Below are 27,150 nucleotides of genomic sequence, written 5' to 3' on the forward strand. Positions count from 1 at the left end.
AACTAGGCACTTATAAGGATTTTTGGATGGTCCTAGCTCCTATAAAAGACAAATTATAAAATATAAAAAAATTATAGAGACATGACAATGGTGGATATATATAGTGTGTAAAAAATCATCGCTCTGGTAACATAATCCAGGAAGAAAATACGGGAATACGTCTGTATGGGAATACATTTGTAAATAAATTTGCACAAAGATGCTAAGGCTAGCAGCTTTTCTCGTTTGGCAACGAGCAACTTTTCCGTGTATGTGGGCACCGCCAAGGAGACATATCCTCAGATGCGGTGTGCGGTATGTGGTGGGCAAGCTGTATATATGTATGAAGAAAGGTCAGACCATGTATCCTCTTAAGGCATCAGTACTGATAAACCTTAGTAAAGGGCAGAAGTAATGTGTACAGAAATGTACAATATTTTTTTGTCCCTTTTAAGTACATAAATGCAAATGCTTGGTAAATTAAAACTACGACATTCTCAAGCCAAATAAAAGTGGGAATTTAATGTTTAAAATTGGTTTTGAAGAAATAATATGGCAGGTAAATGTTGTACAAATACGATCTTAGAAATCTTTTTGTTTCTGCTCAGCTAAAAAAAATGTAATTAATTTAAATTTATTTCAACAGAGAGGGAAAACATTTTTGAGAAGGGACCACATATAAAAAAATATAACATTTTGTTTTTAAAAAAAATATGAATGCTGTGGGAAAGTTTTAAAATATTTGCAACTGAAACTGTGCTCCTCATTTTTAGTTTTGTTCACCAATCATTGATACACTTTATTTTTGACTCCATTTTTGACAGTCAATAAATAAATTAGATTATATTAAAAAAATAAATTTAAAGCATTAGTGGGGATCCAAGAAAGCCAAATACTGTTCACTCCTGGAATATTTCATAGATATGTGTACTCCCTAAGTAATCTGCTTTATTCAGCAAAGTGTTGTCTGGCCGCCTGAAACTCGTCATTTACAGAAAATTAACGCGTTCTGTACATTCATAGGGTTAAATAAATAAGTATAAATTCGGCAGTATCTACAGTACCTCCTCAACGAATAAGACTCGCCCATAATGACTTGTATTTTAGTAGCAATAACAATGTTACAATTTTTTTCTTCTCGGAATGGCTATTGTTTAATATTTCTTAGTACATAATCTTCAGAATTTGCTAACTGTTCAATTGTTACCTTCAACCCTTAAAACTTTCCAGACCCCTTTTCTTAGGAATTGCCACTGGGGCTAAACGGGTGTATAAAATCCTACTTCATTTCAAAATGAGATTCCATGTACTACAGTTATATTATATGCTAAAATAGTGTTTTCTGTGATAATTTGAAAATGTTTTATACTTAAAATCCCCGAAACCATTTTCTTAGGGACAATTCAGTGTTTTTTGTAAATAATTTAAAATGGGAAAGTGTAAAGACATTTCTGATGAATTAACAAGCGAATGTGTGGTAAAACTATGAATGATAGGTGTACGAATGTCGAGATTTGTGTATTATGTAAGGCTGAGACCAGAGTTCTCAACAAAATCAATATCTAAAAGGATTAACGATGCAAATGTCGATGGATGCAGGAAACGAGGAAGACCAAGAAAGACATGGCATGACTGAATTCAACAAATACTTGAAGATGGATATATCAAATTCGGAATAATTAGCATGCGTGCATGAAAAACTGTATGAATGTAGAGGAAGTGAGGTTTGTATGCAAATACAGTAATATGGCATTCTATCCTCTCTGCCTACCCCCCCGGAGAAACAGCATAATGGTTTGTTTGTATAGAAGTCCAGTATTATAGCATTAATAGAACTAAAAATGCTATCTAATAGACAAATTGCCAAAAAAGAAAGTGTTTCCCAACATACTGCTGACAGAATATCAAATTTAATCAAAAATAAATTACCCTCAAAGAAAACGAAAAAACAAAGCCTAGAACAGATCAGAAATTATCCGAAGTGCTAATGAGAGTCGTATTGGTCCAGCAAGTGTTAAAAAATAGTTTGGATGAAGAGGGTATTCATACATCCGGGTCCACATTAAGGCGGAGTCTCCATGAAGCCAATATGAAGTGCATGAGGCCCGCTAAAAAGGTGAAATTGACCCCTAAAATGATATTGGCAAGTTTAAATTGGTAAAAGTGATAAAACATCCACCTGCAATAATGATATGGTCGTGCATTATTAATCAAGTGCCTGGACCATTATTTTTATGGAAATATGAAACAAAATTCATATAAAGGCATATAAAGGAAATGGCATTTTTTCCATTCTATGATACCTTTGAGCTGAGAGAAGGTCCATATACTTTCATACAGGGAGGAGCACCTTATCATCGGGGAGATTACATAAAAAACATCACTGATTTTAAAAAAATAAGATTACTTCCCTGGCTGGGAAATTCTTCTGACCTTAACCCTATTGAAAATGTGTGGAGCATGTTAAAATAAGTTGTTTATTTATTTCCAAATCCAACTCTTCAATTTCTCAAAAGAAATACTGAAAAAAACATAGAAAAGTTATAAATATAAATTAAATAAAATTGAGCGATGTATTCTCAGTATGCCATGAAGAATAGAGGCAGTCACACCTACAAAAGGTGGAAACAGTAAATATTATCCTACAAAAATTGCCAAAAATGTAAATTGAGTTCAAATAAAGCATCAGTGAAGATAGAAAATTAACAAATGCTTTATTTTTAATTTACTATTTATTATCTTTATTTTATACGAGAAAATGGCGGGTCCTAATTAATTGAGGAAATACTGTACTCTTTATTAAGCTGGATTGATTAGAGGGTATGTATTTAAACTATTAAATGATTACATACAAGTATCTATGTCAACCACAAACTCGATTTATTTTCTCGGAGTCAAAATAACAATAAGTAAAAAAATTAACTAATGCAAACATACATATGTAGTAAACAAAATTTTTGAAATTCATAAAATGGTTTTAACCTAAAAAGTACTATACTTGTCTTTTGTCTATTTTTTTTTTTTTAAATAATTAATAAAGCTCCTTAGACTTTGAGATTAATATTTTGAAATAAGTTTTGAAATATTTTGTACATAATACAGGCTGATAAAAAAATATATGACCTACCAAAACATAAAAGGATTTAGTCAGCATCCACACTGGTCCCTTAAGATAAGAACCAAAGCAGTTTGAGCTTCTTTGGATAAAAACTGAAAATTAAAATCCATATGTCAGTGAAAAATTAGTAATAATCTGAAGAAATGGCAGTTTTGACAGTGCTATTTGTAAATAAGCAGTAAACGGGAACATGCATTATTTGGAATCGCTATTTATTTCATGAATAGTGAGTATTATTAAATATATGAAAACATACTAAATAATAGTGAAGAATTTTATTTTATGTTACGTTAATCAGGAGATCAAACAGTAAAAAGAAAACCAAAGTAAAAAGGTATAAATTAATAATATTCAAGGACAATCACAAGAATCTGTTATTTGCAAGACTCACTAATACAATTGGGATATTAGATAATAATAAGATACCTATGTATATCTACATAATAGTACAGATAATATATCGTCAATAATTGTGAGGCAAATCCAAAATTACAATATCCAAAAAAAGAAAATACTAAGTTGTAAAATACGTGGGCAAAGATCAGAAACTAATCTTTGCCTATTTTCACTAGTAAAATGGCTTAGTAAAACAAAAAATCAATTTTATTTAAAAAAATTAACAATTTATTTCGATGTTTAAAGTATGCATTTTTTTCGGCTTTGAAAGTACTCAGAAGTGTCTTCATTTGATACAATAAATAGCTTATTTTAGGGAAAAAAAATAATATTTCAACCTTCATTTCAGTTGATATTATTCATAGATTTTTAAAAAATCTATTGATATTTTAGAAATGATGAAATCTAATAATACTTGCTTATTTATTATTACGCATAAACTGGATGTAATGTCAAAGTCATTTACAATTTATCAATTAAGCATGCAAAAATGATTACTCCGATTTTGAAAAACAAACACAGCATGAATTATCTTAGAGGTCAACAAAAAATATATTAAAAATACATTTTTAAATAAGGTACATCAAAGCATTAAAAAAAAAGAAATGGGAAACAGATTTTTGAGAATCAACAAAATTGTAATACCTTACCAACGTGTCTGAAAACATTGACGGATATTGTTCAAAGTTAAATTGGAACAAAAACTATCTTAAATTGGAAACCTTAATTAGCAAAGAAATCACAGAAGATTGCTACAACTGAAAAGTTAGAACAAACCAGAAAGTAAATGAAGTTAAAATAAATTGCAGGTAAAACTAAATCATGACTTTGTAAATATAAAAATAATTGAAAATGAAATTTAACAAAAAATGTAAAGACAGAAGAAAATCAGTTATGTGTCATCATTTTTGAAGGCTCAGGGCGCATCTATGTGTATTATTAGCTCGATGGTTAGAATATACATACATTATAATATTACAAAAAACCTTTTCTTTTTATTGATAAAAAAATGTTTAAAATGAATGAAAATAAAATCATGTGTCGGATTTATTTCCACTCTTTTAAGTATCATAGTACATAAAACTCAATAATCATTACTAAGAAATCGGCTTTTACTTCTTTCCCAAATTAACAAAAGTAATCATATTTTGAGAATTCATTCATTTAAGTTCATATCGGAATTGGATAATATGTACATGTATAGTATGAATTTCAATCACCATGCTATAAACATGCTTGGTTAATTACTAGATTAAAATTATGTATTATGACACCAAGCCGTTACGAGGGCGGATTGATAATGAAGCTACCTAGCGCTAGATAGCAGCACAAACACAAAAAAGATTTCTTTTTTCCAAATTGCGATCTGTCAAATAGCAGCTGTAATAATGTCACCAAAGTTCATCGATTAGTTTATTTGTTGTAGTCGTTTGAAGTAAACAACTTTTGTGTTTCTTGAAAAATGGAAAAAAGCGAATTTCGTGCAGTGATTAAACACTATTATTTGAAAGGGAAACCGGCGAAAGAGACAAAAGAAAAGCTCGATAAACATTACGGTGAGTCTGCTCCGTCAGATTACATGGTAAAATATTGGATTGCTGAATTTAAATGCGGCCGAACAAGCACTGCAACAATACCATCAACAGGAAGGTTAAAAGAGGTGGTTACTGAAAAAAATATCAAGAAAATCTTCAATATAGTTACGAATGATCGCCGAGTGAAGTTGCGTGAGATTGTTGAAATGGTAAACATCTTATATGAACGTGTGTTCAACATTTTGCATGAACATTTGTATATGAAAAAGCTATCGGCAAGATGGGTGCCGCGTTTGCTCAGTGTCGAACAAAAACGAGTTCGAGAGACCACTTCACAGCAGTGTTTGGACATGATAAAGCGTAATCCTGTTGATTTTTGGCGTCGATTAATAACTGTTGATGAAACGTGGGTGCACCACTATACACCTGAAACCAAAAATCAATCAATGCGGTGTGCGGTATGTGATGGGCAAGCAGCTACTTAGGTTGCTTCATTTTCAATCCGCCCTTGTAAACATCAAATACCAGATGTTTAAAAGGGAATATTAAGTAAGCCACCAGATAAAAAATGGTAAGGATTACTTTCTTTTCTATAGGATTTTACTAGGCAACCTTAAAGTGTGTAAACATATTCAAACCAAAGATCATTCTAATCCCGTGTACAAATCAACTGAATTACTTAACAGTTGACATAAACTATTTAAAAAAAAAAAGAAAACAGATCATCATACATTAATTACAAGTTTCTCGACAATCACTGTGCATAATTGGGCTGCTCAAGTAAAAACCATGATAAGTAGCACTTTATTGCAAAACTTTGAAGTCAGTTTTAGTGTGTTAAAAAATATTTATACAGATAACATTAATTTTAAAATACTACCTGTATATTATTTTTCATGTTTAAAGATATCTTAAAAGTTTATTTTTCCAATTATACCTGAGCAGCACTAATATGGTAAACAAAAAAATACAAACATATCATACTTGCTCAACTTTGTATGTGTATAAAAGTAAGTTCGGAAGATACAATTAGAATACTTTCAAATTTTTCAGGTCATAAAAGCGGTTGAATACAAGAACATTGAACGAATATATTTATGGATACTCTATGTTTTTATGATTAAGTTGTGTGTTAGTTATCGACTGAGACAAATTGGATTGAATAGCAACAAAAAGGGTATATCGACAGTTAATTATGCAAAAGGGCCTACTTCACTTTTTAGCGAAATGGGGATTATTGTTCTCTCAGCGTTTATTCATTAGTTTCTATCAATATAGAAAAGCACGAACTCCAAATTGAGATACAAACCCATAAAAAACACTGCACAAAAATGAGTCAACTCTGTCCATACATTGGGTTACAAGGAAAGAGTTGAGTGCGCATTTTCAACTGAGAATTGTTAGTGTAAGGTGTAGATTTTTGCAGAGCTCAGAAAAGTATAGTAATACTGAAATAAAAATGTTTCATTGTTCAAAAAAAGTATTTAAGCATTTGCAATGTATGTCACACTTTCTTTTTTAATATGACACGAGCTGAACCCAGCAAAGCTACGCTATTGCTAGATTTGCGTACATACTCGTTTATATATTAAATGAACACAATCGAAAGTTTGATATCAATTATTGTATTTATTAAAAATTAGATATGTGCATAAACATTATTATTTTTGTGTTTCGGATTACATGTTCGGTTACACGATATGCAGTGACAGGGAATTTGGATAAATAGGTATTTGAATATTGTTTTCCTGTCACTGTCTTGAGGATGCCTTCATGATGCTATGCGAAAAAGACAACCGCATTTCGGACCTTTTATGCCCAACTAAAATAGACAAAATTGACTATTCGTTGTCCTATTTTCCGCACCTCAAAACTGAACCGATTTTGTATCAGAATGATATTTTCTGTATTGGTACGTTTTGTGTTTTTCAAAAATAGTTATGATATTTGTATACCGTACGCCTGAAGACCACAGATAAAACTGGACGTATTTATGGGTTTTTGGATGGTTCTAGTTCCCATAATAAACTATTCATCAATAAAGCAAAACTATTGAGACTTGCCGATGGTAAATATTCATAGTGACATAATCCATGGTGAAAATACAGGAATACGTTTGTATGAAGAAAAGTCAGACCACGTTTCCTCTAAAAATAAAACATTATTAAGTATAATTAAAAGTTTGCTTCATAATGTTTTTACGTAACCAAAGAAACAGGTTCGGTTTTCTTAAGTAAAACCATTGACCTATTAGTACACATAGACGCACCCTGAGCCCTCTAAAATTATGACACTTAACTCATGCCCTAACGCTTAGTCATAGCCAAGCGTATTTAGTGACGTGAGCTTGATATTTTATTTGAAACCCAAATGCCTGATTGTGCGTGAAAGCGTGTAAAAACTGTTCGGATAAAAGGAAAAAGATGATGTAACTTTTCATTGGTAAGTAGATACCTAGGTACTTGTTTATGATTGAATTCCATAGCTTAAAACAATTCATTTTTAAATATTGAATTTAAGTAGGTACCTAGGTACTTATTTACGGTTGAATTTAAAAAAAATACATATTAATTTTCAAAGTAGAATTATGTTTGCAAATGTCAAACTCTGCTCTTCTCACCAACAGGGGTGTACTTTATTTAGGAATGAAATTTTCAAAAATGTATTGAATATCAGTTAATATTATTTTAGTATTACCAAAAATCCAGTAAAAAGAAATAATTGGGTAAAAATTATAAGGAATTCTAGTAAATAACCTGATTGGGATCCATAAAAAACAAATGTTGTTTGTAAACGTTCAAAAACTTACAAAATATAACATCTTTCCAATTTTTTTTGTATATGCATTCTCAGTAAATACAGGCCTGGTAAACGATGAAAAACACATTTACACTCCTAATTTTTTCTCTACTTAAAAAATTGGAAGATTTTAAGAGCTATAAATATGCTCACGGCAAAGATCTACATTTCGCTAAAAACTGCACATAAATCGGTCCAGTAGTTATTCAGTATATCGAGGACACACATATTTTGCCTTATATATATATATATAGATAATTCTGGCATAGTTGTTTAATTCCAACAATTAATAATATGATGAAACAATGGTGTCTCTTTTACAAAAAATACATCAGCAATGAATGTTCATCTTTGTAATTGAGTTAACTATTTTATTTAAGGTGTATGTTTTATCAAACTTAAATTTAATGTATTGTCTAGGTGTTACAACCTTTATTTTCTTATCAATTTACATTATATTCAATGTGTCAAACAAGTATGTTCAATAATGCCGTTTGAAAACTTGGAACTATTATTTCATATATATGGTAAAATCTAAAAATTAACAAAGTATATTTTACTACAGAATGGCTGTGTTCAAACTTAAGTTGAAATGTTGTTTTTTACTTGGTTATTATTATTGTATAGAAATCTCAGACAGTGGTTCGGTGTGTCGGATGCAGCAGCGCTGATTAGACTGACCCAGGATCATGATGAATTCAGAACAATAAAGAATTCAAAAGAAGAATGAGAATTATTGTTGTGTATAAATAACCACAATTTCTTGAAGTCTTACTAATGAAGATTCAATAAAACAAATTCGGATGTTAAAATTTAGGTTAAAAGTTTAATTAAATTTTATCATTAGTATTGCCTAAGAACTTATTTCTTGTATTTTTTCAATAAGGTAATAAAACTAGTTTTTTACATGCCAAATTTTATAAATCTATTCGACCTAGTAGAATGAAGGGGGATCTAAAGACAAAACAATGTTTACTTTACTAATTACTATGAAAATACATTATTTGTATTTTTATTTTATTTTAGGTAACTGACATCAAAGCACTCCAATACCTGACTAATGGTGACATTAACTATATAAAAAAAACTGATGACTGACAGCTTATACCACAATGCCGAGAATCAATATCCAAGCAATCTTTAAACTAGATGTACCTGATTTGTATTCCAATAAATTACCAATTACATACCGAAAATACCAAGACCTTCAAGATTTAAAAACCACAATACCTTCGGATTACCATTCATATTACGACAATCTTCGACATTTATTTCATGTTTTGAAACTCTTTACAACAATGTTCAATATATTTTAAATTTTCAAATTATTTGAAAAAAATTTATTCTGTTTTACAATATAAATTATATTTGTTTTTCAATTTTACAAAATAACTTTTAACAGTTGGGTTATGGTCATTTTAGCATTAAAGAATTGCTCTTAAAATTGTAAATTGTAGGATATTTTTATGATAAAGCGCTTCTTTTTTAAAGTATAATGATTTATTTCTACCCAAACGTCATGTCAATGTGAAATAGGGCTAACTCCTCCCAATAAATTATGGAAACGTAATTTGCAAAAGAGCCAACTCCATTAATCATTTTTAAAAAACCAAAGTAATCACGATTTTGGAATAAGTCTAAATTAAATAGATAAACAAAAACGAATTACACAAAATATCAATAAAACACATGTACGAGGTCTGTCCAGAAAATAATGGGAATTTTTAAATTTGCAGGTTTGGAGAGTCCGATTGTGCACTTTATTTAATTTTTTACATAAAATTTGATACAAATTCTTTGATCCATTTTTTTAAAAAACAAAAATCGCCGAGCTCATAAAAACACGTCTAACCTTAACGTCTGCCAAAGACAAAGTAAACAATTAATACAGCTGAAAATTTTAGCATACATCAGGGGCATGTATACCAACATAATAAAAAAAATACTATCGGACTCTTCAAACCCGAAAACGCGAAATTTAAAAATTCCCATTATTTTCTGAACACACCTCATATGTGCTTGCACATGTATAAAATATACAGTTTTCTGTTCATACTGTAAACTTTGTTCTGAGTGAGTTAGTCCCTTTACAGATTAAGCCGTCGATATTGAAAATTGAGCATTGAGATTTAAGGTGATGCCAGTATTGACAATTAAAAAATACCAATTACTAAAGAAATCTTAATACGAAGCAGGAAATTTCGTAAAAGTTTAACAATGCTTAGTGTTCAAATATTAATGTCGCCAGCAAACAAATTTGAGTTCCCAAAAATCAAGGAAAACTAAATGTATTCACTTTAAAAAACTATTTTAAATATTGCTAGCCCATAGCAACAGTGAGATATCTCTGAAGAACCTATTCTCAGATAATCGGACTTTGAGGTGTGCGAAGGGTCTAACGGAATTCAATTATATTTTTACAAATTTTATTTTATATTACATAGGTTAACTATCTACCGTCAATATTTTATTATTTGAAAACATTAATTTATTTAAGTTATTAACATATCTGCATGTGTATCTCAAAATCGGAAATATCGGGTTTATCTCGCTGTTGCTTTGGGCTAGCGATATGGATATGTAGTAAAGGTAATAATTCATTTAATTATTACCTTTGAAAGTCAAAATTATACAGGAATTGGAAAAACGATGTACATATCGTTGAGTTTCTGGCACAAGTCGGTAAAGACAAATTTAAAAAAAAAATTATATCCCCCAACTGGCATTGAATAATCTTCGTTTAAAAAGTAAATAAAAATATGTCGTATTTTATAAATATAAAAAATTATATTTTATTATATTCGACTTGCAGTTTTCTTTGAATCGTTGATTTGGGATGAGCGATAATTTTAAAAGTGCAATATCTCACAACTAGTAAAATGTTAGTTACCTAATTGTTCCAGAAACTCGATGGTATTATCTTATCAATATTACACATCAGAACACATTTAGAAAAAAATACTTTGTACAATTCTATGTACCAATATATAAAGATATTATTTAACTAGAATTTATTACATTTACACATTGTAACATGATAAAACCATATTTATATAAATTAATGTAACTTTTAATTTAAAAAAACATCAAAAGGCCAGTCACAAATAAACCTTGTTTTGTAATTACTATTGTTAATTCCAAACATCTACTACCTACTCATTTAATTGAGATCACAATATGTAGAAAATAATCATTATTCTTCTTTCTTTCTGTCAATCCTAAGTGGAGCATTTGGATATCACAAGATGTCTCAGGGTCCCCGTCGCTAGCCAACACTCTTGCCTTTTTCTACATTAATCCTGTGTCCCTGAGTTCCATAGATGTGAAGGCTCCCTTAATGGATCCAAGGCATGTGCCCAAGCCAGTTCCACAACCGCACCCTCAAATTTATTGTTTTAAGAAGTTGCTGCATTTATTCACTAACTTCTATGTTAGTTATAATATAGTCAAACCACTATAATATGCCTAGTATTTTTCTCAAAATAACCTTTCAAAACTCGACAGTCAAATGTTTTGAAAATGTATAAGGTATCGATTATCATACAAATGTTTATTATAGTATTATTTTTACGCACTAGTATGAGGCTATTTAAAATTTGCACCTGAATTTATAACCATAGCTAATACACAATCAGATTACTAATATTTAACATATTTTTATATAATGTTACAAAAAGACCTCAATCAGCTGTATAAAATTACTATTAGGATATTAAGAAACTGAAAGGCACAATCTGTCCCAATATATTTTTTTATATCTACTAAAACAAAGGTAATATTATGAGAACCAAAGAAACATTCAAAAATCTTCATCTCATGTACGGATTGGTTAGTAGCCAAATTGATTCATGTTATATACTCAACTAATTATGTTTGTATTGTATAATTTTAACTACACCGCCACAAAAAAGTAGGATACTGTACATAAGTGTACTGTTACTTTGATCACAAACATCCGAATGTGATAAAAATATAGCGTTAGGACAAAACAACTCATGTAAATTATTAGTATTTATTATTAGTATTTCACTATTGTTTTCTTTTAAGAAAATATGTAAGTACGTATGTAATTAGTAATAAGATTTCTTGGAAAAAAAGACTATTTTAAACATGTCTTAATTTATATATTGTACATTCGTACATAAAAGAAGACATATTTAAACAACTAGTACGAATTGGACTTAAATATGAAAAAATTAAGCCATTGCACGAGAACATATTATTTTAAGCATTGTATCATTGTGAAGACTTGGATATATTATGTATATTAACATGTAAATAAAGGTTTATATAAATTAACTAGTTAATTATTAATTTAAGAAAGTTACAAGTTATTGTGCTGAGAGTTTGGTTGTCCATTTTCTTGTCGCTGTTGGAAAGGCCACCGGTAGATATTCTGCAGAGGGACATGAAGTAATTCCACCAACTCGACAAAATTAGGCTCTACAAAGATTAGACAAACAAATTCATATATTTATTGTCGTAAAATTTTATGCACTCAAAGTGCGGCGGATCTAAAGTCTACTTGTCGATCCAGATATTTCGTAAGAAAATTATAGATCAGATCGGGTTGGTACATTGTATATTATGTGAATACAAATTATTACGAATGTTTAACGATAAAATAAATAATAAAAAGAGTAACCTCACCATTATCCGGAGTAATGAGACCTTTCCTAATTAAAAAGTCGATAACGACTGGTGCACTTGTGGTTTTGAAATTAGGCGAAAATATCATTTCAAGACACTCGCTAATCGTAAGGAGTTCAAAACTCTGCACCTCCCCATCAGAGTTATCTGGTACAAATTCTATCGGAAGCTCCATGTCGTAAATATACTCCGTGTTTGGAAATAAACCTCGTTCACTTTCAAAATAGAAACTGGAATAAAATCAATTAAAAAACATGAATTTCATATTGTGACAGGTTGTGGCGCGGACTCCGAATTGGGAGGCCTGAGATTTGAACCCCATTGTACCGCAGCTTGTTTTCCATTTTCTAACACGGTAATTTATGACTAAAAGAAAATGGACCCAAAATTTAAATATTTGGGTAAATAATAAAAATGCATATATTTTATTAATTTTTTTAAAAACATATATACATATGTATATATCGTGGGGTTAATTACTACAACTTCGACACTTCGAAATCAGCATTTTTGAGTTACCCACTAAATATACTTTTATTTTCCCCACAGCAAGCCAGGAGGCCCAGTTAGTAGTGAATTACAGCACAGAACACCCAGGCTTGAGAAAAATTAAATAAAAATTTTGTGTTCTCACCGGGAATCGAACCCGGAACCCTAAGTTTGTGAGTATTTGTATCTTCCTCCATGAATGCTACAAATAGGCAAGTCGTGATTCATTAAAATCATATTATCATGGTTTGAATGGATGACTTGTCTATTTTGTAGCATTGGGTATTAAAAATTTTAAACAACGAGCCTGATTGAATGAATATGTCCATTCTAACTGTGCTTGGACAGTTGAACATAAAATATACATAATTACAGATGTATGTAATTAATATTGTTGAACGGAAGATGAACAGACCTAACACAGCCCACAGGGACCATAGTAGTAGCCAAACTAGGTGGAACAGAAGCTTCCTCGGCTGCTTCCTTAATGGCTGTCTCCAGAATACCGAAACCAACAGAGAGGCCTCCACCAACCATATTATCCCATTTACCTGTGGACAGAGCAATAATTTTTATAGTAAAAATCAATATTATAGAAAACTGCATTTCTGGCTGTAATATTAAGTACATTATTGGAATTCTGCCTAATTCATGAATTTGGCATTAAAAATATTAATAAGTAAGAAACCCCTATTATTTAAATAAGCAGTATTTGACAAAGGCTAAATCTATTTTAGAGAAGATATTTGCCATTTTAGTGATTATTATCAAATTTTAAGCTTTGCGAAGAAATAATTCTTATCGATATTCTATAAAATAATCGCCATACGTCATGCAACAGTCAACTTTTTGTGATCATGATTGGAATATGTTCATCTACCGCAAAATCGTCCAATTTTGCCCCTAAATAAATAAAAAATTTGGTACCAAATTTACCAAAATCAAATGGAAATATGTTTTTTTAAAGGTTGATCATAGATTAAACTGTTTGGGCAAAATATCCATCCAGGGCAAAATTGGACGATTTCGCGGTACTGGAATAACATCTGTAAAAAAATCATTACAATGTGTCATATGGGATGATGACTCAGAATAAAGAAAAAATGTTTTCACCATTATGTGAAAATTACATCAGATCCATCTCTAAGAAAACTAAGTAAATTATCTATTTAGTTGCAATGGGGACAATATCAGCATTTAATTTAGAAATTCCATAAAAATTCGAGGGTTTGGGATCACAGGGGGTAACTACAAAAATTTGTATTGTGAATTAAGCTTAGTTTCAGTATTTTATAATCATATTTTCTGAGTTTCATTTCATATTCTATATTTATATTTATCACAAACCCATATTTTTGTAGTTACCTACTTGTCATCCTCAAAATATGGTTATGGCATCAATGAAACTAAGCTTAACTCACAATGTGTATTTTTGTGGTTACCCCCCTGGGATCCTAAACCCCCGAATTAATAATACAAGTATCATCATCATCATTTCCTTTCCGAACCTAATGGTGCATAGGGTACTGTATTGGTACACCAATCGCAGCATATCTTGATCATTTTTGTTACATGAAGATAAGATGATCAGTCTTACGCGTCAGGCACCAGTCCAGTTACTATGAAATATTTCGGTGTGTAAACACCTCTTTTATCAATAAATATTTCATATCAACCATGTCGGGAATCAAACCTGGGACTCTTGTATGGAAGGCAAACGCGCTGACCATTACACCACGAGGCCGACACATACATTTTATCAATTGTAAGCATGGTTACTGCTGTCTCATTCAATAACCTGTTCTGAGATAGCTAACAATGATTCCTTAATTTTGTTTTGTATGTATTTCATAAATAATTTTTAAAAGAAGAAATATGAAACACATAATACAAACATATAATATATATTAACAATTATCATGAAAAAGGGTCATTTCATCATGTTACATGTTGAGTCAGTCCAGTACTTAGGAACATCAAAGTTTAATATTGAAGCTCGCATAACAATATGGTGAGATCAGGGTTTTTATTGAAACTTATTTATTATATTTTGGCTTTTCTGTGCAGTTTTTATCGAAATTAAATCTTTATCTTAAAGAGCCATCTCTATACTTTCATGTTTTAGTATCAGGAGCTTTGCAGTATTTGTTATCTAAACTATTTTTTTAATATCCACTTCAGATTTTATAGACTTTTCCAACCCCTCAAATTTACTACATAAAATATTCCTGATTTCAATTGTACAGGGTGCGGCAAAACAGACAGTGCAGTTTTAAAAAGCCGGTACATCCCGTATAGTGGGAGTAGGAACCTAGGAGTGGTCTCATTGTAACGGGAGGGTCTTGCCATTTTCAGTCGTTACCATGGTTTGATCCGGACAACAACGGGGCTTTGCCATCCGCACGTTTCTTGAAAACGCCACCCAGCGGGCCTTTCGGCTGCACTTCAATCTTGGGTGTCGTGATACCGTCCCTCACCATAATTTAATTGTGACTTGGGTGCATACATTAGAAGGAACTGGTTCCACACTAAGGCCTAAGGGTTTAGGAAAACCCAAAACCGTATGAACACCCGAAAATTTAACGAGAGTGAGAAGATTATTGAACTGTCGCCTCGGCGCTCTGCCAGGAAGCATGCAATTGCATTGGGCATTGCTGACCGCTCACTAAAGAGGATTTTGCATCAAGACTTATCATTCCACCCCTACAAGATTATGATTGTCCAAGAGTTGAAACCTCCTGACTATGAAAACCGCATGAATCTCTCCCAAGAAATGTTGAACCGAATGCATGTGAGGTCAACTTTTTTTCAGTAGTGACGAGGCCCACTTTCATTTCTGTGGAGTGGTTAATAAACAAAATTTTCAGTACTGGGCTGAAAATAACCCAAGGCAACTTCACGAGAGACCTCTTCACTCCTCAAAAGCGACTGTGTGCTGTGCGATTTCCAAATTTGGGGTGATAGGGCAGTATTTTTTCGAGGAGAATGGACGAACTGTGACTGTCAACGCTTAACTTAATGTTTCCATGTTGGAAAATTTTTTTGAACCTCAATTGGAAGAACTAATGAAGGAAACAGATCTGGGAGATATCTGGTTTCAACAGCACAAAACTGCGACAGATGTTCCTTGTGCGCCTCGTCTCTCCGAGGGGTGACGTGGGACGGCACGCGCGTTCACCTGATTCATTTGTGACTTTTTCGTGAGGGGTTATCTGAAGGAAAAAGTTTTTAAACATCGACCTCACACCTTGAAAGAACTAAAGGATCGAATTCGGGAGGAAATCGCCGCTATGCACATCGAGATGTGCCAAAATGCAGCCGAAAACTTCAGAAATCGCCTTCATCAATGTATCGCTGTTGGGGGCCATCATCTTTCTGATGTCATCTTCAAGACTTGATGCCTAAAACGGCATGATGTGCCAAATAAAATAAAATGAATCTCATTTCTGTAAGTTGCGCCGTTTTTTTTTTACTAGCCCTTCAAAACTGCACTCTCTGTTTTGCCGCACCTTGTACATCGAAGTGACGTAAAAAACATTTATTCTCTAATGCAAAATTTCCTTTTTGTTCAGAAAAACAGTCAGGGTCAAAATGTTTACAAGCCTCACATTGCCAGTTTTTAATGGGTTTTTGATTTACGGAACTAAAATTTTTATTCTGTGGATTTACTTTAGAAGCCAGAACACCCCTAAGTAGAATGGTTAAGTGACCATTCTTAAGCATGCACGTATGTGACAAACTCTCCAGTTTGCCTGTACAGAGAACCTGAGCAGGTATACCCGTCAAATAGCATTTTGACATATTATTAAAGATATTTTTAACAAAACATATATAAGACCTCTTTTGGAGTATGGATACCAAGTTTGAAGCTACTGTAAACAGTCGAAAGATGTGCTACTAAAATTTCTAACTTGCTGAACACATAAAAGAAGAAAAATTAGAAGCACTGGGTCTAATTTTATTGGACAAACGAAGGAAGAGATGTGACTTGATACATATACAAGATACTAAATGAATACAATGATTGTCCCTTGCAAGAGACGCATCAATTCAACCAGAACGACCATTTGCAGAATCATCACTGGAAGCCCTATAAAAAATTGTCCCAACAACTGAGTGGTTTCAGACTACAATAACTTCACTAGTGAACCAATTTAAAAACTGCTTGGATGATTTCTTAAACAAAATAAAATTAAGTAAATAATGTGTACTGCGTTTAGGCACCCCAGCAAAGGCTGCTGCTTGCCATATTTTGGTGTCCAATATTAATAATTATTTTTATTTATACAAGTATAGGAGAGTACATACCTGGCCAAGTTTGTTTGCTGTTACTGCGTTGTTGGAACCAGATACATAGTCCTTTAGTTGGATGTTTTACATACCCATTAATTGTTACACCATACTTTTGTATTCCAAATAGACAAGTAGCACACCTATCCATTTCGAATAAGTTTGAGTACCCTGGTGCACTTACAGCATAACACTATAAAAAAGTGCCTAAATTAAATTCATTAATTTGTAAATACTTGTTATATTTCTATGATTGAATGAGCATTAATTTTTTTCTCAATCAGAAATTTATTTTATTTTAGCAGATATTTTTGTAATCCATTGCCAGCATCGTAGCTAGGGGCTGGCCAGGCGGGCGGCTACCAGGAACGCAATTCTCAGGGGGGGCGCACTTTGCAGACCCACAGCCTTCTTTTCCCTTTCTCTTTCTAGAAAAGAAGTCTCAGGGGGTGCAAAATTCTAATCTTGCCAGGAGTGCTCATGACCCTAGCTACGACGCAGTTCATTGCTCACTTTTATTACATGTATGTATATAAAGACCCATAGTTTAAGACTATTTTAATACTTTTCATTAGATGTATGCTTTGAAAATTTTTATTGTTACATATCATCATGATCGTAGAACAACGATGCGTGATATTTTCTTCAACTTTACATGAGAGCAGTTTTTTTTTTTTTTTTGACACTTTATGTCCAACTTGATAATTCCAAAAGTATATCATTTGATACTTGGATTAGTCATATTTTTTCAAACCTGGAATGTAAAGCCTTTATATAACCTTTTCAAGATCAAATATTTTTAAAAAGTCAAAGTCGCATTTTTCTCACATCCGTCGTTATTCTACAATCACGACAATATGTACTTGAGGATCATCCCAAAAATATGATAAATATGGAACTGTCTCCCTCATTTCTTATACCAGCAAGATATTGCTACACATATTGAAGGTGAGACTGAAACACCAATAGAGCAAGCTAGATTCCTCAAAGGTAAGGCGCACAATAACAAATCTTGAATATAAGACAAATAATTGATAAACATTGAAAATTCAAGGTTCCGGTGGTACTTTGCTTAATCGATTGTAAAAAGTTGTTTGACTGCTTAAAATAGAATTTTCCCCGGAAGGTTTTGAATAAAGTGGGTAGACCAAAACAGTTGATAGGACTTATTCACTATTTATATGCACAAAATGTGGCAACAATAAGAGTAGACGAGTTCCTCTCGGAGCCATTTCAAGTATAAAAGGGCGTGAGACAAGGGTGCATATTTTTTAATGGTCTTTTCAATATGTAATGAGAAAAATGCTAAGACAGGTGGGAAGGCGGTGTAACAATGGGGGCCAGAAAGATTGCCAATATCAGATTTGAAGACACCAAATGAGAATGAAATATCTGAACTCCTTCAAATCAGCAATGAGCAGTCTGATGAAGAAATCGAAAAATCAGTTCATACTGAGAAGAACGAGAATCCGTCTATTGAAATCTCTGGCGTTCTCCATAGCATTGAATGGAGTAGAAACATGGACACAAGAAAAAGGAAAAGCGTAATATACTTGATGCATTTAAAATGTAGTACCAGAGACGGATGCTACGAATTTCATGGACTGCAAGACGCAGAAGCGACTCTATCAACCAGGAACTATTAATAAACGGAGCAGAAAAAGGATTTTATCCTGTATTGCAAGGAAGAACAAGGAGTCTCAAAAAACTAGTAGTAACACGGGGATAATTGAGGGTAAGCAAGCAAGAGGACAATCTCCCAGAAGACAGACTGACCAAATAAAGGAATTAACTCCTCATTAAAGGTTCACCTTAACTTGGCCCAGGACAGGAAGGAATGGAGGTGTATCACACACCTAGCCCCTGACTTCCCAACACATCATGATGGTCAGCATTAAGCAAGATAATAATGAAAATATATTTAAACAAATTAATTCAATTTAATCATACTCTATCAATTACTTGTTTTTATCAAATGTAAAAGTTTTTATCAAATGTAAAACGTTTTTTCAATAAACATATGCTCAAGAATACAGATTACTGTTTTAAAATGTATCCTCTATAAGTTCAATACCGTGTATAAGCCAAAAAATAAAAATAGTTTTTTTGTTATTTTTGACATTCGAAATTGACTAATACACTGCTTACATTTTATTGTATTCAATACCGCGAATGAATCATCCCCACTAAAGAGAAAGCAATACCGTGTATATCCCTAAATCCAACACCGCGAATGAATCATCCCCACTAAAGAAGCAAGCAATACCGAGAATATTCCTAAATGAATATTCATATATCCAATACAGTAGATGAGACGTACTCGATATGCGTAAAGGCAATAGACCGAATACGTCATGCATAACTGCCAGTTTAACAGCCACAACTAACTTTGTATAGAGGCATAAGATAGTAAAAATAGATTTTATAAAATAAATCAAGAACCCAAAATCAACTGGATTCAATTTTATTATTTATTTTAAACGTAATAGCAAATTATTTTGTCTCTCCTGAACATTTTGACAAATGGTTCTTACGCAGTATTGAACTTAGATAGACGATATGATAAAAGTTTTCCACTTGCATTAGTCTACTAAACTTATAAATAATTTATCAATCTATAAAATCGTAAATGACGGGGTACAATTATAAACAAATTCAGCAATCTTCTCAATTATTCATGATATCTTCACCCTAACTTGTATGTAAACTCGTAAGCCACAAATGGTCAAAAATTATATTTTGGTGTTTTCTGTTAGGATTTCAAATAATCAATATGTGTGTAAAACTTGTATATTCGTAGTGTTCCATTTTTTTTTTAATTTATCGAAAAAAAAAAAATTCTGAAGTAAAAACTGTTTTTACTCTCCCTTGAACAAAAGTAAATTTGGAACATATGAGTTTTACATGTTAGGCCAACAATATGTTACATAATATCTTCGAGTTTCTGGCACAAGTTGGTAACTAACATTTCACTAGTTGTGAGGTATTGCAACTTTAAAGTTAAAAGCTCATGCCAAATCAATCATTCTAATAAAACCACAAATAGAATATTATAAAACACTAGAGTTATTATTTTTTGTTAATTTTTAATTTAATTTACTTTTTAAACAAAGATTATTTGATCCCAGTTATGAAGAGATCTCACATTTTCTAAATTTGTAGTTACCAACTTGCTACAGAAACCCAATGATATATGGTTCTTTGTAAAAATTAATAAACAACCTAACGTGTTTATAAAAATATAAGATTTTTGATGAAATTATGAATTACAGTTTCTAGAATCTTTCTACTATGATGACTTCTTGTATTTAAAATGAATTTCCTTCACATTGTATTATTTTGTACTATTCTTACAACAAATAGGGAATTATTTTAATAATAACCTCATCTCGCCAGCCGCGTAGTGTGGACAAACAATCATCCTGCTTCAACTGCTGCAGAACACTTGCTACGCGAGTTGTTCTTTCTCGGTAGTCTCTGAAGGCTGGGTTTAATTCTACACATTTTCCCGAAACGTGAAACACCTATAAAAATATAACTGTATTTATTTAGGAAGGCCGACAGACATAAATTATTCATAAATCAAATATAACATTTAAAAAAATACATAATTGTCCAATTATAGGCTTTCACATAATTACCATATTTAAACATATTAAAATGTCAAATACAGACATATCTACTCACTAACTTTCAACAAATTAAATTTTATATAAACCAAATAAAGACAAATCAAAAGATAAGTTATTAATATATATCAGGGGATCATATAAATAATCCATTGCATTCAACAAAATCCACTCAATCCTGTGCAAACTAAACATCAATAGGAATTTCGTATGTATAAAAATGTCAGTACAACAATACATCATAGTGTATTGCTATAAAATAAATCAATATATCATATCTATAATATAGCTAGCCTTCGATACAATTAAATAACATACAAATTCCAAAAAGATAATTCAACGCTAAGCTAGAAGAAGCCCAAACCTATTGTCAGAGGAAATTTTAAAAGTTGTGAGGGACGAAGTGTAAATTCTTTGAGTTAAGGAAAAGAAAATTACAAAAAAAACCTTGTTTTTGTTAATATACAAATAACAATTTTCCTTGTACAATATTAGTTCTAATGTATGAACAATTTATATACTAACAAGAAATATGTTTATTTTTAACTTTCTTTTCCCTTTAAACCATTCACACATTGCACTTACAGCATTCTTAATTTCTGCATATAAATAATATTAAAACAATATTTTGAATATATTTGTAGACAAAGACTGGATTCCACCCCCTATGGAGTATCGCGATATTATAACAAATATGGAGAACATTTTTGTTATAATATAATATGGAAGTTTAGGCATTTCAGGGCTTACAGCTTGTTCATTCACTGGTTTATGTGATAACATTACACACTGTGTAACATTCACCATTCTACCTACACATGTTTAAACATCCTTCTTGGCACTCTTAATTGTTACAACTGTTGACTTTTGTGAAGTAAAAGAGCTGAAACTATTATTGATGTTGATGATATTGATTCAACTAACTGAATTAATTCACCCATTAAGTAATGTCTGAAAACAAAAAGTATAAAAATACATTTGGACATTTTGGACTTAAAATATTATAAAAATTAAAACTGGAAATATATTAAGCAAAGGAACCCGCTCGTGTAAGTTTAATTGTCTTATTTTAACAAGACTTGATTTCGATCTTTGTTGCCTTATTAAACCCTCCAAACATGAATTCAGCAGTATCTCTATACCTACTTTGTTTTTATAAAATTGTATTTTATATTTTTTTGACACTTGTGCATCAATACATATATTTATATTTGAGGAGGCTTGTCAGTAGGTGGGAAAGAGAGGACACGAAAGGAAGTCATAAAAAATACACCGCAACACCTCGATTACACCTTGATTATATTAGTATGATTATGAATCTTTTGCTTTGTAATTTCTAGTAAGTAGTTCTGTAATAAAGATCTGTGTGCGAGAGGTAAACTACAATAAATCCAAATATGATGAAATTGACTTGTAACTATGTCGAAACCAAATGTTTGGTTCTCTTTTCTTTACTACGGGGTAAATATCAGTAACTCCTAATTTCTTTGATAATAATAGTCATTTTAATTTTTCTATTGTAACTCCACACATTTGAGGTTAATAGGAAATCTATTAAAAAACTGTCTAACTCTCACCATTTCAAATAAAAATAATTTGTTTAACAGAAGAAAATTACAGCATTGATAAAAAATACCAAACTACTTATTTTTTACTAAACGCCATAAAAGAGTTTATTTCCTGGAAAAACAATACTTTGTTAATAGTTTATTCAAATGATGTGTGACAAGAAACTCATGAAAATTAAAACCTATTGTTGATGTATAGGCACCCTTTTAACATTTCATCATTTAAAAAAGCTTAAACTGTATTATCCTTACAAAAAAATATATATTTGATCAATAAATAACACATATTTTTAACTAATTTCAAAGTAGTGTATTTTTTCTATCCTGGATAGAGATGCAAGGCGGTAAAATTACCGCGGTATTTTACGGGAATTTTACCAGATTTTGGTAAAATACGGTATTTTTCGGTAAGAAACGAATTTTACGTACTAATTTTTATTTTTCAAAGATATTACATATACGAGTACCTTTGTTTTAGGACACTTTACATGACTGCAAAAACCAGTTTTAGATCCATTGGGTGGTTGTCAAGATTTATTAGAAGTATGGGACGTTCAAGGTCATTCGGTATGTACTTTTTTCACTTTTTTTTATAAAAAAGGTTATTATGTTTTGAAACTTAACAGGATCGATGGACATAGGGTCCTTAGTAAAACCTTAAGTTTGTGACCTTGAACGACCCCCGCTCATGCCACGATTTTGAAAAAATGGTGCTTAAAATCAGTTTTTTGTGTATAATTACGTGCCTGAAGGTTTTATAGAAAAAAATATACAAAAAAAAATTTCCTTAAAAATCTTCATATTTTTGTTTTCGTAGGATCAATATTTTCCAAGATACCGTTTGAACATCAAATAAATTTTATCAAAATAGCGGAAAAGCGCTATTAGCACTAACTTTTTACTAATTATTTGATAGTTGACCTACCAAAAGTCATCATCATTCCATGTCCACTACCTAGTTGGAGCATATGGTGTTAACAAAGATCCTCCGGGCATCTCGGTCGGATGCCAGCTCTTGTGCATCCTCACAAGTCAGGTTCGCACCTTGTAATTGTGATATGAACTACCAACTAAATTAGCAGCGGAGGTCTAAGACGTCGAGAACTTGATGCCTTGTTAAGCAGGCTAACCTGAAGTAGCATTATGTAATATTAAATTATTTTTATATTATAATGCACACTGCTTAAAGTATTTGTAATACCTACCGACTATATATTTGTAAATTTCGGTTCTTTTATACGTGACTGCGAGAAAAAAACTCTTTTTAAAAACCACCGGCGGAACTTTTTTTTTAGATGCACTCGAAGTATTAAAAAAGTCACGATGACATAGATGTAAAGTGTCTTAAAACAAAGCTACTCGTATATGTAATATCTTTGAAAAATAAAAATTAGTACGTCAAATTCGTTTCTTACCGAAAATTACCGTAAAATACCGTAAATTACGGTATTTTACCGCAACTTCTGGTAAAATTACATAATTTTACATCCATAATCCTGAAAAAAAAATCCTTCGGATTTACTATTGTTTTTATAAATAATAATATTAATATTATGGCATTAAGAACACATAAACATTCATACATATTTGAAAACCAATTTACTTAACAAAATCCTCTCATTAAAGTAACAAATGTTTAAAGCAAAAAAAAAAACACTAATTTGTCTCTCCAGTAAAGTTGTGTTTTTGAACTTACTGTAGTTTACCTCTTGCATACAGAGATTAGGAAGTGGTTGACGACAAAATTGTACATTTATCTAAGATTCATGTGGTAAAACCACAAATCTAGTGTTACCAATATTAAATTACAGACAATGATTTTCCTTATACAAGATACTAAAAAAAATACATAAAAGATATTAATTTAATAATAATTAAAATACATCAAAAACATATTAATACTGAGCGCAAAGTAATGAAGGTGAAACTACCGCAATTAAAATAACAACACCTGGGGAAAAAATGTCACAACAAACAATAATTGCTGACGACTCAGATGTATTATTCGTCAGCCTTTTGCAACTTTTTCATTTTTCCAAAACTCAACAACCACTTTATGGAAAGCATTTCCGCTTGATGGAAGCCATAAAATAGAATTCGCTGAAAGAGGTAAACTCCGTATTGTAATATTTTACTATTTTTTTCCTTTTAAAAATTTTGTTTAGTTTATTAGTTTTTAATTTGTAAATTTCGCTTGATGAAAAGGGAAAATAAATTACGTAAGTATTAAAATATTTGATTTTATATCTCGAAAAATGTATGAAACGGGTTTATAAGAACATAAGTGGTCACATATCGATGTATTACATTATTAAAAAATTACCACAGAGATAGAAAACATTTTAGTGGGAAGTTTAGGCATTTACAGGGCTTATGACTTGTCAATGGCTGGTTCAAGTGGCCACTTTATACACTGTGTTGCCTATGTTTAAATTTTTCACCGTTTTGCCTATGGTTGAATATTCATATTTCTTCAATTCTTCCATCTGTTGATTTTAGTGATTACATTCAGAAAACTGTTAGTTCTACTATTTCTTTTTCAAAGTGTATAGAAAGTATAGGCACTACTTTATTAGAAAAAACTTACTATAACTATGTATACTATTCAATATTGCATCAAATTTTTGGTGTAATTTTGGAATTTAAATATGTCATTTAACATCACCTACAATACATCAAACTATATATAGTTCAAAAAATCCCTTCGAACACTAAACTACTCAAAGAACAATTATTTCAAAAGGTATATTTTCCAAATTTAAATTGGCTGAAATTTGAAATAATAAGCAAATAAAATAACTAAAACAATAAGTTAATTATTTGTTTACTTAATTGTATAAATAATAATAGGCAACTATGGATAAATCTTGTGGGGTGAGAAACATAATCAACAAAAAAACATTTTGTTCAGTTACTGATACCGTTCAACTGATACTTCATTCAAATGTATATTATATTATAGAATAGTAGATATAACAAATTACCTCTGGATATCTTATAAGGTGTTTTAAGATGTCTGGTCGAACCAATCCAACTTGAAGCCCTTCTACGACGAACGGTTTACATTGTCCGTAACGCAGACCTAATTACAATAATCAGAAATTAACAAAATAAAAGAAATCTAATATCATTAGTAAAAATGTTGATGAAATAATAAATCAATATACTGTAAATACTTAGCCCGGGGGCATTTCATAGGAAAAGTACACCAAATTACTGAGAATTCAACAAATCACCAGAAGAATACAATGTATATTACCTGACAAGTAGAAACAATTGAATTTTTGAGCCAAATTGAGAAGATTTGACACATTAATCTCCGAAGCAGCCATAATTATTTTATTTTTATAATGAATGAGTTTAGTGTTGCCAACTGGCAAGAACAATACAAACAAAACTATTTATCTCTGTGCTGCCATTTGTCATACATTACAGCAGGGTTGCCAGACTGGATCAAACGAAAATAGGTAGATTCAGAAAAATAAATCGGTAGAATCGGTGGGTGAGGAGGGGAAGGGAGGGGGCAAAAATAAATTTGACAGTTCAAAATTAAAGCGCCGTTTCGCCGTTGCCTTAAATAGTCGAAAACGCTTGATAAATGAACAATTTAAAACCAGAAGGACTATAATATATGAATCACCAAAATATATCGATTAGGGCTTGCAAAACTGGCCCAGAATAAAGGTAAATCTCGTTTTATTACTTTGAGGTTATGTTGATATTTTAATTTCTATTTCAACAATATTGTATTTTGAGTAACCATACAAACTCTTCATTTATTTAACTTTTTGTACATAAAGTTATTTGTACATTGGTGGGCTTATTGCCAAATGGCAATTTCTACCAACCAACCAATAAAATAAAAGTTTTGTTTTTATGATTCAAGTTACAGAACATATTTAGCAGAAAAAAAGATCATAAAGCTAAAGATATATAAAAATAGAAATAAACGCAATAAATTACCTCAAATGAAAAAAAGAGGAAAGAGGAAAGTAGGGGAGATTAAGGAAGAGAAAGGAGATGTTTCTTCAGACGTGATTTAAACAGAGATAATGTAGTAACATCTTTGATGGTGGACGGGAGATGATTCCACAGTGGAGCCGCGTGGACTCTTTATGAGTTAGAAAAGAAAGAGGAATTGTGGATGGGTATTAAGAGAGTACCTTGAGAATTAGAACAAAGAGGTAAACCATGAACTGATAAACGTTGAAATTTTTCACGCAGGTATATAGGAGCGTTAGGACTATGAAGTACATTGAACAGTAGTGAGAGGGAGTGATAGACTCTCCGCTGTCTAATTTTGAGCCATTTCAGTTGCCTACGATAATCAGAAATGTGGTCATATTTTCTTAGACCAAAAGTGTACCTTATGCATGTATTCTGAAGTCTTTCAAGTTTATCTAGTTGCTCACAGCTTATATCAGTCATGGAAACAGCAGCGTAATCTAGAATGGGTAGTAGTAATGCTTGTACAAGGGTGCATTTAGTATTAATGGGCTTAAGGCATAAATATTAATAAAATTACACTAAGTTACCTATGTATGCATTTTTTTTATGCACAAAAATACATCGGTTGAATGTATTTTCATAAAATATATTCAATGATGTATATTAATACCCGTTCTGTGGAAATTCAAGTATTGTGTATTGTGAGCCTGTCAATGACTCGGAAAAATATTTTTTTTTCAGGTAGAAGC

The 27,150-nt window shown here is 31.4% G+C and overlaps 1 protein-coding gene across 5 annotated transcripts; it reads right to left on the minus strand.

The window, feature by feature from the left end:
* On the minus strand, positions 1–25,840 carry LOC148284986 (uncharacterized). 5 transcript variants are annotated; one of them, XM_088231746.1, is made up of 9 exons: positions 25,713–25,840; positions 25,438–25,535; positions 20,640–20,780; positions 17,275–17,449; positions 13,382–13,517; positions 12,478–12,707; positions 12,156–12,270; positions 3,107–3,189; positions 1–39 (listed from the first exon to the last, which is right to left on the minus strand). In XM_088231746.1, the coding sequence occupies exons 1-8, from the start codon at positions 25,783–25,785 to the stop codon at positions 3,147–3,149; spliced, it is 1,011 nt and encodes a 336-aa protein (XP_088087872.1). In that variant the 5' UTR covers positions 25,786–25,840; the 3' UTR covers positions 1–39; positions 3,107–3,146. The 5 variants fall into 5 exon arrangements, 4 of the variants coding, with proteins under 4 accessions (XP_088087872.1, XP_088087863.1, XP_088087856.1 ...); XM_088231737.1 differs by lacking the exon at positions 1–39 and adding an exon at positions 852–954; XM_088231730.1 differs by lacking the exon at positions 1–39 and adding an exon at positions 1,107–2,500.
* Positions 25,841–27,150: the final 1,310 nt, after the last annotated feature.

This window comes from Micrasema longulum, unplaced genomic scaffold, assembly GCF_059751315.1.
Source record: "Micrasema longulum isolate JH-2025_06_02 unplaced genomic scaffold, ASM5975131v1 h1tg000071l, whole genome shotgun sequence".
Lineage (NCBI taxonomy): Eukaryota > Metazoa > Arthropoda > Insecta > Trichoptera > Brachycentridae > Micrasema > Micrasema longulum.

Bases quoted from the DNA above. Each gene is read 5' to 3' on its own strand.
- LOC148284986 (XM_088231746.1), bottom strand. From the start codon at position 25,785: ATGGCTGCTTCGGAGATTAATGTGTCAAATCTTCTCAATTTGGCTCAA. The intron at 12,708-13,381 runs GTCTGTTCATCT...ATTTTATTCCAG, and splicing joins GTCCCTGTGGGCTGTGTTAG to TTTCTATTTTGAAAGTGAAC. The intron at 12,271-12,477 runs GTGAGGTTACTC...TAATCTTTGTAG, and splicing joins TCTCATTACTCCGGATAATG to AGCCTAATTTTGTCGAGTTG.